Below are 13970 nucleotides of genomic sequence, written 5' to 3'. Positions count from 1 at the left end.
GAGTCAATATTGATATGGATCTGATCAGGGCGGCACTGTGAATGTGTGAATGAGGTTTGAGGCTGAAAGGACAATGCACAGAGGAGTTATAATAAATCCCTCTTTTTTGGCGAATCATCAATGTCATGCCACGGTCACACCGTGTGATGAAATCATATTTACCGAGGTAGTTTATATCTCCATCTTGTTGAGATGACATTCACAGAAGTTGAAGTTCATCTAATGAAAGCCCAAGGACAAGTTCATCAGACTTATTTGTTTGTCATGAAAAGACAAATGTCCCTATTGATTTTTGTAGATGTCGGCCAATCTTAGTGCCGGGGCTTCACTTTAGGGGGCGCTAGTCAGCCCATTCCTTAAAACCATATAAATATCTTCAGGGGGGTGCTGCAGTTACAGAAATGTATTTTGAGGGAGTGGACTCGATTGGACCAAATATGTCAGAGATACAGAACCTCGTGGTTTGATGGCTTTCTACATGTTCTGATTTTGGTGAAGATTGGTCAAGGGGATCCCTTGGGGATGCGTTCCAGGTGGCGCTGTTGAGCCATTTCCAAATACTTCAGAATATGTAAATTTTCACCACTTTCTAATTTACTGCAAACTTTAGAATATTTTTGAGCATGTTGAAGCCCTCAGAAAGCCACTGCATTTGCCTGAATAATAATAATAATAATCTTTTCAATTTCAATAGGGCCTCCAACCGTTGGTGCTCGGGCCCTAATAATACGTAAATACAGTGGTAGAAATTAAATATATTTACTTGAATACTGTTCTTAAATACAATACTGGATAATTCTACATTCATTAAAATTGTGTTGATCATCTTTGGTACGGTTTTCCTGCCCTCTGCTCTTGTGTTTTAAAAAATACATGGATTATTGTATTTTGGTATGGTCTTAATACTCCTTCTACTACTACTAGAAGTAATAATAATAATAATCACAATATTCATAGTCATCATAATAATCAAATCACTATCAAGATAATATTATTGTTGTTGTTGTTGTTCTTGATACATTTTGTCAATTTTTGTAATACTTTATTTCACACATTTCAGGGTTCACAGCTAATATAATTGTATGCGTTTTTTTCCTGCCATGTCAAATAAAAGAAAAATAAACCTTATTACTGCAACATTCTACCTATTGTGTACTCTTACTTAAGGATTGTGAATTAATGACATTTAAGTATTTTCATAGTCTTGTATTATTACTTATACAAAGCAAAGTCTCTGAATACTTCCCCAACAACTTTAAACTCTAGAAATAACAATAGAATAACATAATATTATCAAAATAAGAGTCAAGGAACCAAGTTAATAAGACAATATCATACATGACACAAACACATTGTGAACAAATTTTACACCCTTATAAGAAAATCCCTCTTCTCTATACGTGAGAATACAATAATCTGTAATAAAAGAAAAAGCACTGCGGCAACAATTGAGATGCATTTCCCTGAAGCACTGAAGTTTTTTTTGTTATTATAAATCCCAACTCAGACATTGAGTTGTTTCTTTTGTTTATGAAGCACTTCTGTTGCAGATGGGAGCTGAGCAGATGTGACAGCTGGATGAGGATGAGATGTGGGTATAGGTGATCAGCTCTGACACTGCTCATATCTGAAAACAGAGCACAAAGACAAACTCGAGCAAAAAAGAAAATCTCCCATCCTCCAGTCTGTTTCATTTTTCCTTAAACGGCAAACACACAAACAGCCCATGCAGCCACAGCACATGGGCGATGGAGCGAATGCCTGTCAGCACGTGGCTTGATATCATGCCCCAGTGCCAGGGTGACGTTCAGGCCGGTGTGATTGGTGAGCGTGAGGAGAATGTTCAGGGGCAATTGACTGACAGTGCAAACCAAATTTACACACACACACGGTTCAGAATGCAGAAGCTCACAGGTGATGCAAAGCTTTTCTTGCTTACCGCTCCAGTTCCTTATAGACATCATCCTCTCCTCTAGGCTTCAAATCCTGGCATGAAGATGATAAAAAGGGGGGAGAGACATGGAGTGGGACAATGAGGAGGAGGATAAAGAGACAGATGCATGGCGCTGAGGCCAGATTTACGTCCCACTATTGTGTAATGGGATTGATTTGTTAATACCACTAATGTAAGGGTGACTGTTGATAGGCAACTGAGAGAGGTGACGGATTGGAGGAGCAGATTGTGGGTGTGAAGTAAGACTGATCTGCTGACAGCTTCAGGAGAGTGGGAACGAGGGCCTTTGGATTGTGAGAGTCTGTATGAATTGGAATATTGTATGTACCAATCGTGTGTTTGTGTGTGTGTGTGTACAATAACTCACCATGTAGACCGAGTCCAGGGCAGGACCCTGCTGGGAAGGGAGGTGAGAGCGAAGAAGAGGTTTAATGAGCAGCAAATGACAGAGAAGGAGTGATAGTGTGAATCAGAGGGAAAAGACGAAGGAGGAGGAAAGCAAAAATTGAATAGTTTATTACAGTGACAAGTAGGGTTGCAAAGGGGCTGACGGTAAATTTCCACGGGAATATTAAGCCCGGGAATTTTGGGAATTTTGAAAAAAAAAAACTATGCAAATTAAACGCTGAGCAATAAAAACATCATTCAAAACTATATTTTAAAGATGTATGGAATGCAGCACACGCTGCACGTTGAGTTTCAACCCTCCACTGTGCATTCTTCCATCACATGCACAGATAACTCCCAGCATCCTGTACACTACAGCAGGGCTGTTGAGGCCTGCTGTAGTGTGCAGGACTAGTCAGGTAAGTTTCGATGATATTTCTGGGGACAATATATTAGCATGCTGATTGAGGATTGTTCATCTGTTCATCTAGCCTATTTCCATTAATTTATCCATCAATTGTAAAATATTTTTACAGACGATTTCAATTGTTTGGCTAACTATTTATATCTCTGGCATTGCATTAGTGTTTTTTTACAAACTTTTTTCTCATCTTATTCTACAGAACAATGCCACGTGCACTATCTCATGTGTGGAGACATTTCACCCCATCCAATGTAGGAGGAAAGGCTGTGTACATTTGCAAATACTGTGCAAAGACCTATGTTAAGAATGACACAACGATGCAGAAGCATATAGTCAAGTGCCCAAAGTTTCCTCAGAGCTCAAATCAGCCTACGACACAACAAAATGTTTATATTTATGTCTGTATATGACAAGGTAAATACAGTTAGTATAAATAGCACACAACATTTCCAGTTTATTCCCGTTAATTCCCGTTAATTCCCGTATATTCCCGTTAATTCCCATGGAAAGTTTACCAACTTTGAATATTCCCGGAATTTTGCAACCCTAGTGACAAGGCACAACAGGTGAGGGGAACAAGAGGAAGATGAGGAGGGGAAATTCACTATTTATATGATGTACCTGTCTGATATCATCAGGATTCTCATAGACGTTTTCTACTTCACCCGACTGGACAGACAGCGAATACTCGATATCTAGCACAGAGCACAGAGAGATAGTCACCAGTAAAGTCTGACACACACAATCAGCTGCACGGGGAGGGAGGTGGAGGCAGATTCATTACAGAGACCCCAGAGGATGTCACGGCCCGCATCACTCAGAGGCAGCCGATAGGGCCCGAAGATGGACAGAACATGGAAAGCTGTCAAAAAAAGAAAGAGAGAGAAAACGCCGGAAGACTCACCACGATGAGAAATTTGTTTCTGTCTCCATAGCAACACACCAACAGCCGCAGCAACCAGGGGCACCAGGAGTAATAAAGCAGAGAGAGAAGGGAGCATGGAGGGGGCGGTGACACCAGGCTCTAGAAAAAGGAAAAGAAAGCGTGAATGTTTCCAGTGCTAATGAGAACTCACAGAGCTATGGAAGTGTATGTTTGAAACACATGGGCACTGTGCACATAGGTTCTTGCCCTTTGTTCTCCGGTTTGCTCATTTTGTCCACGTCAAGAGGGAGCCACCTTTTCTATTATAAGATGTGTTACAGTTAAGATTTCCTCGACACATTACAAACATTTGCATCATGCCGCATGTCAGTCACGGGCCGGAGGAGGGCGAGGAGATCCAGGCTCCGGCAGACACAGTGAGGCGTCTCTGCAACAGCTCAATAGACGTCAAACTGACAGAACCTCAGTCTGGACACTGTAAACTCTGTACATGTCAAACGTGCACAAAAGGGGAGAGATGCAGCAGAATCTAAGAGACCAGATTCTGTCAGGTTATTACACAGAGCCTCAGTAAATGTCAGAGTCATACAGGGGGTAGTTTGATCTAAGTCTTTGCATATTCACATATCCAGTTCATGTTTGAACTGTACAGAAAGTCCTGAGAGATCCCTGCACACACCCAAACAACTGCAGTCTTTAAACCAAACTGTGTGCATGCCGCTCTGGACAACAAGTGGAAAGAAAACGAAGGCTCGAGCATGACAAACACGGTGCCTAAGCAAACCATTAACTCACTGAAGTGCAAGTCAAATTTTGTGGGAAGAGCACACGCTCCTGATCAGACTTGTCAGGTTTGTTTGCATAACGAGGATGACATCAGTCTTGTAAAACACAGCCACAGGGCGACGGGAGAATCGGGGAGGGAGGGAGGCGCTGGTTTCCACAGAGACTGCTGTAGTGTGGTGTGTGTCCTGAGCGAGTGCTGCATCGCTGCCTGTTCACGGAGCACACAGTTATCAGATGTGTCGCACGGCTTTGAATTACAAAAGAAGAAGGCAAACAAAGAACTAAGACCAAAACAGACTTTCTTACGCAGTTCTTTTCATTTCTAAACAATTCAGTGTCCCCGTGTGGAATTTGATGGGCAGACACCTTGCTAAAGTTCACACACACACACACACACACACAAACACACACACACACACACACACACACACACACACACACAGACACACACACACACACACTCATCAACTTTTCCACAAATGTTGTTTGTTGAAGGATTATCCCCTGGGCTTCACCTTAGCCTTGGTGTTACAGCTTTTAGCCAGCTTCAAAATAATCAATCATTATGTGCTGTGTGAGGTAATTGATTGGCGAGTGTGTGTGTAGAGGTTGCTAATGGAATGTAGCAGTGAGTGTTGACCCGGAGACTGACCCGCACTGTTCTCCATGCCAACTTTAACGCATGAATTATGGTAATCGAGTGCAGTGAAGTGAGGCATAAATTCGCCCAGTTTCTCACCACCACGTCTCATCTCTCTCTCGCTCCATCATCTCTCCCTTTCCATCTCTCTTTTGCCACTTCTTCTTCTCCACCTCATCTCTTTCATCTTAAATGAGGTAGCTGGTGTTGATTTGTATCGGTGCGATCGCCGGGGAGTGTGGCTGATAAGTGGCAGACCAAAGAAGTGCTAGAAAGCTTTGCAAACAATGGGCCGACTCGGGGGTAGAAAATGATTGCAGAACACCACTGACATTTGAAGTATTCTTGTGCCGCAGAACACAACCATCGCTTCAATTTAGTATTCTCTGAACTGTGCCATCAATGAAAGAAATGTAATTATGCAGTGTTGATTTAACTGCTGGTGCTTTTTTTGAGATTTGTCTTACAGCACAGTATATATATTGTAAAACTAGAATGACTCCCAGTAGAGCGCAATCCTTATGAAACCACATTTGAATTCACTAGATCCGGAATATTATTTGGATCTGCACCAAATATCAGTTCCCTTAAAAATGTCTGAATTTTTCATCAAGAGCCGAGAATCCTTTTCTGAGGAATCGATGAAAATGTTGAAAAGAGCCTGTTCTCACAATGGTAAAGAAAGACTTTCACTGCAGGCCTGCTTGTATAAAGTCCATAGGAAACCAGGAGAAGTCAGTGGGAGAACACAGCAGGGGATCCCCGCTGGATTCACCGCAAGCAGAGGGGGGGGGGATCTCACTTCAAACATGTGAAAGACGATAATGAAGAAAACGGAAAACGAAAAGAAAAGAAATACGTCCCGGTGTTGTTGTTGTTGTGTGATCTTGCCTTTAAACTAACCAACCAACAAACAATAAACAGACAGGGGTGAAAACACAACCTATTTCATGGAGGAAATTATCACTTGTTGTATCAGTGACTTATTTCCAGTGAACCAAGACGTTTCAGTTTTCTCTTAAAGCTTTACATGTTCAAGATCCCACTGTCCCTGGATGCAGCCTTGTCACCCAGAACAACTCTTTTTAAACCTTTAACAGACAAACGTTTCATCATCAACCTAGAATTTCTATGCACTGAAAGATGGAGGTCACCCCACACTTAAATCTATTGAACTGTTTCGTCTAAATTCCTCACGACACATCGGACAAGTGCAACACTTGTCACTCACGATAGATTCATCTTTTTTCTCTAATCCAACCTTTCCAATCAGAGAAAACTCTTTCTCCCTCTTTCCCTCTCTTTGTCTTTATCGCCCTCTTTCTCTCTCTCCTCCACGCCCATCCCTCTCCTGGCCGTTGCATCCGCGAGCATCATGATGAGCTCCGAGCCCCTCAGCTCAAGTGATGCATTAGGGTATGGGGAGTGAACTCATCTCGGCTAAGGGATCCATTCAGCTGTCACATCCTCCTGTGCTCCCCCACAGCCCCTGATACAATAAGCCTGAATAATTTAGTTTTTGTGCGGGGAGATGTCCTGAGGTCTTGTCTTCTCATATGTGCATAACAGCAGGGTGAGTGTGATGAGAAAAACGATAGCACTTATATTTGATATTTTATAGATGAAGAAGTGGTGGATTAAAGCTGTGGTGGAGTTTTATAAAAACTTGCATATATATATATATATATGGACTGAGTTACTCTGCAGATATTATCAGTAAACCCGAACCTTCTGGAGGACTTGACATGTGAGCACTTTAATTACAATAAGAAAGCATAACATTTGGTATCTGTCAGGAGCTTTCGCCTCGGTAAACATCTGGGAATTGACCTGCGGTTGGCTTGAATGCACCGTAGAACTCTTCGCGGAGTACATATCCGACAATCATCCACATTTATGGTTCATTATCTACACGGAGCTGACAGGGAGTCTGCCAGGACTCCTGTGCGGGCAACACATTATTCTGTTGATGAAGAGAATCAGAAAATAGACATGTGTTTTGTGATGCCATACCATCCAACTCACCTTCAGGGGGCAGCGTGACAGCTTGCGTGGCCAAGATGGTCTGCCCATTACTCAGCGTCAGGGTGCAGGTGTAGGTTCCAGCTGTGTCGGGGGTGATTGGTAAGGGCACAGTGGTGGTGATCTGGCCCAGGCTGCTGGTTGACATTTGCAGCTGGCGGTTGGTGTTCTGGTGGTTCCACTTGACGGTCTGGACCTGGGAGCGCTCTGAGTACAGGCAGATCAACTCCAGCTTTGAGGATGAACGTTTGGTTTTAACTGTGATGGTAAGAGGGGGAGGGGGAGGATAGTGAGGGATACTGATGAACATACGAAGAGAAACCGACGGAAGGACGTGTGAGTGAAGAAGACGAGAGAGGAGGGGAGAGAAATGAATGGGTCAGGATGAGAAAGGGAGTGAAAGGGTAGTGTGTGAATACGGAAAAGGCCAAGGACAGATAGAGAGTAATGCATTACCCGTGGGGTAAAGGGGAAAGTGATATGAAAAACAAAGAACATTTCAGGGAGGGGGTCAAAATAATATATATTCATTAAAAGTGATTTGCAGCTAATGCATTGGTTGACTGTGACTGATGCTTAGTGTCTCATCAAACTGAAATGAGAATCCATCTGGGTGTAATCAAGCTCCACAGACCCACAGGCACACATAAAAACACAATCATTTCAACCTTGATTAGTGTGATCAGTGTGGGCCACCCACAGCCTTGGTGGGAGGGTAGCAGGTATAATCATACATAATGATACTTATAATGAGGTGGGGTAAAAATATATGCGTCACATGATTGGTGCGTGGGTGGATGTTCGTGTGTGTGTGTGTGTGTGTGTGTGTGTGTGTAGGGATGCAGATGTGTGAAGCAGGGTGACAGTGACAGTGATGGATCGGCTGGTCATGTCTGGGCAGCTGTGATGGATGCCACTGGGACTGTGATTAGTAAAGCCTTCCAAGGCCGCCATGACAGGGCAATGTATGAGTGTGTGTGTGTGTAGGTGCAAATGCGATTGGTGAAACCTCCCCAAGGCTGACTCATAAAAATCAACAGGTGCCTTTTTCAATTTATGAATTGAGCAAATGTTCCATTTCAAGAGCAATATTGTAAATGTCTTCATTTCATAATTTGACATTTTGTCAATGGCTGTGGGAAATTCTCGTTTTGTTTAGCATGAATAAATCAGAGCAAATGATCCGTGAGAATAATCCACCGGCAGCTGGCGAGAAGTCAGTGTCTTGCTCAAGAACACGTGAGCAGTGCAAATAAATGACGAAATGCCTCCAAACGTGGGTCCTCCGCTTGTTAACGCTGTCGGCTCAAAGCAACTGTGGGACATTTTATAAAACATGTTCTTTTTCATTGTCTTGTGTAAAGCGAGAAGGGTGATCGTATATGACCTGACACATTATATTTCCTTTCTTAATTATAATCATGAAGTGGGCGGTTGTGGCTCAGGAGTAGAAGAGGGTCATCCCCGAATCAGAAGATTGCTAGCTCCACCTGTCTGCATTTCCAAATGTCCTTGGGCTAGATACTGAACCCTAGATTGTGTGTATTGTATGCATGGTGCTATTGAAAATTCTAAGAATTTGTGCATGAATCAGAAAAATAAACTTGTACTGTAAAGAGCTTTGAGAGGTCGATAAGACTGGATGGGCTCTAATCATGAGTCATAAGCAAAAAGTTATGTGCTGCAAGCATGTGTTGGCAAGCAAACATCAAAAAAGAACATCATCAAACACCGACTGTTGCTCAACCAAAGCTCTTCATGCACTTTAATCCCCCTAAACCACGAGTGCATCTGCACAGATTAAAGAGAACTTTACAGGTGCTCAAGCTATGTGTATTTTTGAAAGCCAGGTTAGCTTTTTGCAAATCTTTATCGTCACGTCTTGACTGTTGCCAGACACAAGAGTGCTGTCAGGGAGCCTCATTCACCAATATCTGCAGATATATGTCAAAAAAAGAGTCAGGACGTGTTCTTAAATTGCAAAATTTAACACCAGCAAAATATTATAAATAATAAAAAGGTCACAGTAGTTTAAATGCTTCTATAAAACTCTACAATTTAAGAAAACATATAATCCCTGATTATTTTGCACAAGCCTCTCAGTCAGTGTGCTCTGCAGTGTGTGCAGATTCTGTTCTTACGTAAGAACGAATCCCAGATATGAAAATATTGGTGAATGTCAGAATCTTTGAAAAACTTGTTAAGAAGAAATTCTTAAGAAATGTCTTCTTAAAAACGATAGGTGGTTGAGGCCACATCTTCTCATAACAGCGGAATTAAAAAAAATTGAAGTAGTACTTCAAATATTCTACACACAAATGACAAATTATGGTTAAAAATTGGATAAGTGAGTTTAGAAACTACAGGAGAAAGTACAGAACCCTGTGAAAACTCTTTGAATAAGAGGAATATTTTCAGTTCAAAACATCAAATAGGATCATCTTCTTTTCATTAGGAAAGTGTTCAATACAGCAAAGTTTGCAGAGCAGTAGAGTCTGTGCCCAAAATAATATGGGGCTCCTAATGACTAATGCCATCCATCTGGTTATTTTCCCCTTTCATCACAGGTATATTACATAACACCCCCCACATCTTATATAACACAAACACAAGATTATGATGAAACTAATACCGCTTAATGAATCCACCCTGCTCCCTACCACCTCCCACTAATGTTCTGCCCGCTCCTCCTGATGTTTACCTTTCATTACGGTCACCCTGGTGCTTTGGATGGTGATCTTGTCATTGAGGTGCACCTCACAGACGTAGAGGCCGCCATCATTGAGCTCGGGCGTGAGTCGTATGGCGAAGCTCCCAGCCTCTGCGTTATAGGGTGGGCCGGCCAACTCGACTCTCGGACTAGGCTGGGGCGACGTGGTGGTGCCCCTCCAGCGATCATACAGCATCACCCCCTTCATTCCGTTAGTCCTCTTGTCTGTGGATTTCCACTGCAGCTTGACCAAGTCCCCCTTACCACCAGGACATTTCAGGAGCAAGGGCCTCTGAACCTGTGTGGCAGTGAAGATTTCCTCGCCTGTAGGAATGGAGGGAAGAGGGAGGACAAAGGAGAATGGTAGAACAATCGGGACAGAACCATATAGAGGAGTACGCAGATATGAAGATACAACAGGGGGAAAAAAACACATAAAAAGGGGGAATTCATAAATATAAAGAGGGGGAATGAAAAGTGAGGCGAAGACAGCGTAAACAGAATAGAGAGTATGGAAAATGAGATGGGGGTGGTGGTGGGGGGGATTCCAACAACAATAGGGATTATGTTCTTATATGCTGAGAGTTACTTTGTCACTTGGTCTTGCATTCGGCTCTGCATGATTACCAAGCTGCTGACACAAGACTTTGAGACTGTTTGTGTTACAAAGTCACTCACCATATTCGATATCAGTGAACAAGGCCTGTCTGTTAGCTGCGGAGACAAGGGAAGGGAGGAAAATGTGAAAAAAAAGAACAGAAACCAAAAAAGCAAATAATGAATAAAACATAAATGTAGCAACTATAATATTCACGGAAGGATGTGATGGGTTTGAGAGCAGATCTAACTTTTGAATCTCGAAACTGGTCTACAGAAGTAAATACTTTGAAGAAGAGTAGCTACAGAATGTTTAAATAAATAATGCAGCTGCACTTTTCTGGCACTGATGCCCACTCACACCATCGACAAAAGCAACAACATGTGTTTTCTGTTCCTCGGTGCTCCTTCATTTCTCTTCTTCAAGTGCAGCTCACCAGTAATGGTCACGTTCACACTGAAGGGGAAAATTGGGCTGCTGCTCTTTCCCCAAGGGTGAACCGTGCAGACGTAGACTCCGTTGTCCGTGTACCGGACCAGTGGCAGTTTGGCCTCTGTTTCCCTGTTTGTTGTTTTCTCGCTCTTTATGGTAACGCCCTCCGGTGATGTCCAGGTGATTTTGTCTACGGCATTTTCTGGAGTGACCCTGGCATTCATTCGCAGGGTGCTGTGCACAGGAATGATCGGAGAGGGGAGGACAGTGACTGGAGAGGAGGGCGGACACAGGAAATAAGTGGTGGGAGAAATTGAGAATAATTAAATATTTTATTAACACTAAAACAGTGAAACGCTCACATAAATTGGACAAACTAGACCTCCATAATGATTGAAAATTCTAGAATTCTGAAAAAATGTTTGAAAGGTAAAGATTATTATTTGTATGAATAATCATATATAATGTATGTATTATATATGTTTTTTTACCTGTAAGGATAGCTAAAAGGATAATTCTCTCCTTCAGTATCCTTTCTTGCTGCCTTATCGAGCATGAGTAGAGGCCTATGTCCTCCATTGTGGGGGAGAAAAACAGTGAGAAAACCCCAGTGTCTTGAAAGTTGGGGTCAGTCAATTGCATTGATGCCTTCCAGGCACTTCCAAAGAACTCCTTCCCCTTTTCAGCTGATAGAACCAGTTTCCATTCATCCGCACCGAGTGACTTTGCAATCCAGTTAAAGGTGAAGGGACTTCTCAACGCTGGATAAGCACAGACCAACGTGGTGGATGAACCTTCTCTGGCCACCACGACATCGTCCCAGTCTGACAGAGAGTAAACACAATTTAAGAATGATAGAGAGGGAATTATTCACTAGAGGTCTAGAGGTTGTCTATAGGTTTATGTTTTCAAATCTGTCTTAAAACAATAATCACAGATATGTATTGAAGAAGTTTTTGGTCATTATAATTGTTCCTCCTGTTTGTACTGGCATCAAAGCGCTATTAAAACAGTTTCACTGTGAAGGAAAGTTGAAAAGTGAAGTAAACTTTCATTTTTGAAGTAAAAAATGTAATTTATGGCATTATTTTTGGCAGAGTGCCACAGTATAATGAAAACCACAGAACGTTGGAGGGGCAAGGGGGTCTGCAGGGGGTCTCCAACGTGTTTCAGGGAGGATCAGCCAAAATACACATGTCCTATTATATTAGCTATCAAAAGGAGATCACTTAAAATAGACTCAATGTGTGTGATTTGGTTAAAAAGATAGTTCAGAGAAAAAAGTGTTGGGAACTGTTTATTTTTATTTGATGGAGTGTGAAGTTATGCAAATGAAGAGTTATCGTTTGTCATCCCAATTGTCTGATGTCTATGGAATCAAGCAGCATCATCATGATGGTACAGGCATCTAGAAACCCAGGAACTGAACTGGGGAGAGGGGGCCTCGTTTTTCCAAGCTTTATCCGAGAGAAGACTTATAAACTGGTGTTAACCAATGGTCCTTATATTTTTATACCTTTTCTCTTCAACTTCAGCTTGTGTACACGCCAGAAATGTTTTAGTTCTAACTTGTGTACCTAGTAAACCGTCAATCAAGTGTATTCTACTTTCTGCCCGGCAGCCGGCTCAGGCATTTTGTCATTTTTAAACTTAAGTGTTTGGACAGATGAACAACACGTGTTCATTGGTGAGCTTTAGAAGAGCCACTCTTGCTGTTTCCACTCACACCTAAATCGGCCGCCTAACTTGAACTCAAGTGTCTAATGGCTCCGTCTGACATGAAGAATTCTGCTGCCTGGATGATAGTTGATCCACAAAACTTCTTTTTTGGTATTTGGCTTATTTGAGATTCCTGTACCTTAATATTTTGAAAAGGGAAGTAGGGCTGGGACGAGGCGTGGTATGGAAGGTAGCTCTAATCAAAGCATGGATTCACCCAAAGTTTTATATGGTTGTAATAATTTTATTCATTTTTTTATTTTTATATTTTACTGTGACCCTGAACATTACGTTACATTACATTATATATTACATTACATGTAATTTGGCAGATGCTTCTATCCTTAGTGACTTACAATTAGTGCATTCAACATCTATTCAACATCTATGAGGGCCAATCTCAGTCATCAAAGAGCATCTTCCAAAACTTCTTTCTTTGTCTCTTTTTCTGCTCCTGAGGTTTAGTCTCGTTCACCTCTTGCTCGTCCTCATTCACAGTTTCCATCTCCGACTGTGGCTCACTGTCTTTCTGCGTGAGCTCAGGGTGTTCTTCGTTCAGCAGAGTGACCTCGTCCTCCAGAGCCACATCTTCAGCTCTGACATCCTCCACCTCCTCTCTCCAGGTCTCTTCCAACTGAGGGAGCACCACGAGGTGACTTGCCTTCATTGCATCGCACTGGGTCTCACAGCTCTTCAGCTCCTTCTCCTTTACAATGAGGGCGATGACGCATTTGAAGAAAGCGATGGATTCAGCGTGCTTTTGGTCCAAAACCTTCAGTATGAATTTGTCCTTCTGTCGAACCTCATCTTTAAGCTTGTTGTTTTCGCTGGTCAGCCCGTATGCCATTTCCTTCTTAGCAGTGTTATCCTCCTGGAGAACCTCCACCTTCTTTCTCCAACTGTCTTCCACCTGACTCATCTCCAGGTGGTGCTTTGCCTTGAGTGCATCACACTGGGCCTCACAGGTCTTCAGCTCCTTCGCCATCATGGTGAGGGCGCCCAGGCAGTAGATGTTGGTGTTGGTTTCAGTTAGCCTTTTCACCATCTCCTTCCGTATGAGCTCTTCTTTAAGGGCTTTAATCTCGATTTCAGCGCTCCGGAGTTTGTTCCTGAGGCTCTTGACAAAGTATTTCTGCTTCATTCTCGGTTTTTAGAAGTTGTTGTTGCGATTGAGGGAAATCTGCGTCTCAAGTGGTGGTTCGGTTTCTTGTCAGAAAATGCTACTGCTCTGTTTAAGCTCCAGGAAGCAACTGAAGAATCTCCTGCAGATTGTTACAATTATCTACATCAAAGGCAGGAGATCAAAGTCAAACCTTCTAGAACTCTTTAGAAGTGTCAGGTGGTAACTTGTATTCCTTTGATGTGGCACTTTGAACTGTATCATTTTTAATGTACAAAGTGGAGATGACACA

The 13970-nt window shown here is 42.4% G+C and overlaps 1 protein-coding gene across 1 annotated transcript; it reads right to left on the bottom strand.

Moving 5' to 3' along the window:
• Positions 1 to 1316: 1316 nt before the first annotated feature.
• Positions 1317 to 13699, bottom strand: g6fl (g6f-like). The gene is made up of 11 exons (XM_061081795.1): positions 13081 to 13699; positions 11331 to 11663; positions 10844 to 11110; positions 10488 to 10523; positions 9801 to 10133; positions 7103 to 7357; positions 3670 to 3789; positions 3387 to 3460; positions 2322 to 2348; positions 1940 to 1986; positions 1317 to 1627 (listed from the first exon to the last, which is right to left on the bottom strand). Exons 1-11 carry the CDS (start codon positions 13697 to 13699, stop codon positions 1606 to 1608), a joined length of 2133 nt encoding a protein of 710 aa, XP_060937778.1. The 3' UTR covers positions 1317 to 1605.
• Positions 13700 to 13970: the final 271 nt, after the last annotated feature.

Source organism: Limanda limanda, chromosome 11 (assembly GCF_963576545.1).
Source record: "Limanda limanda chromosome 11, fLimLim1.1, whole genome shotgun sequence".
Taxonomy (NCBI): Eukaryota; Metazoa; Chordata; class Actinopteri; order Pleuronectiformes; family Pleuronectidae; genus Limanda; species Limanda limanda.
The sequence above is the reverse complement of the archived record's forward strand: the minus strand, read 5'-3'. Positions and strand labels throughout refer to the sequence as shown.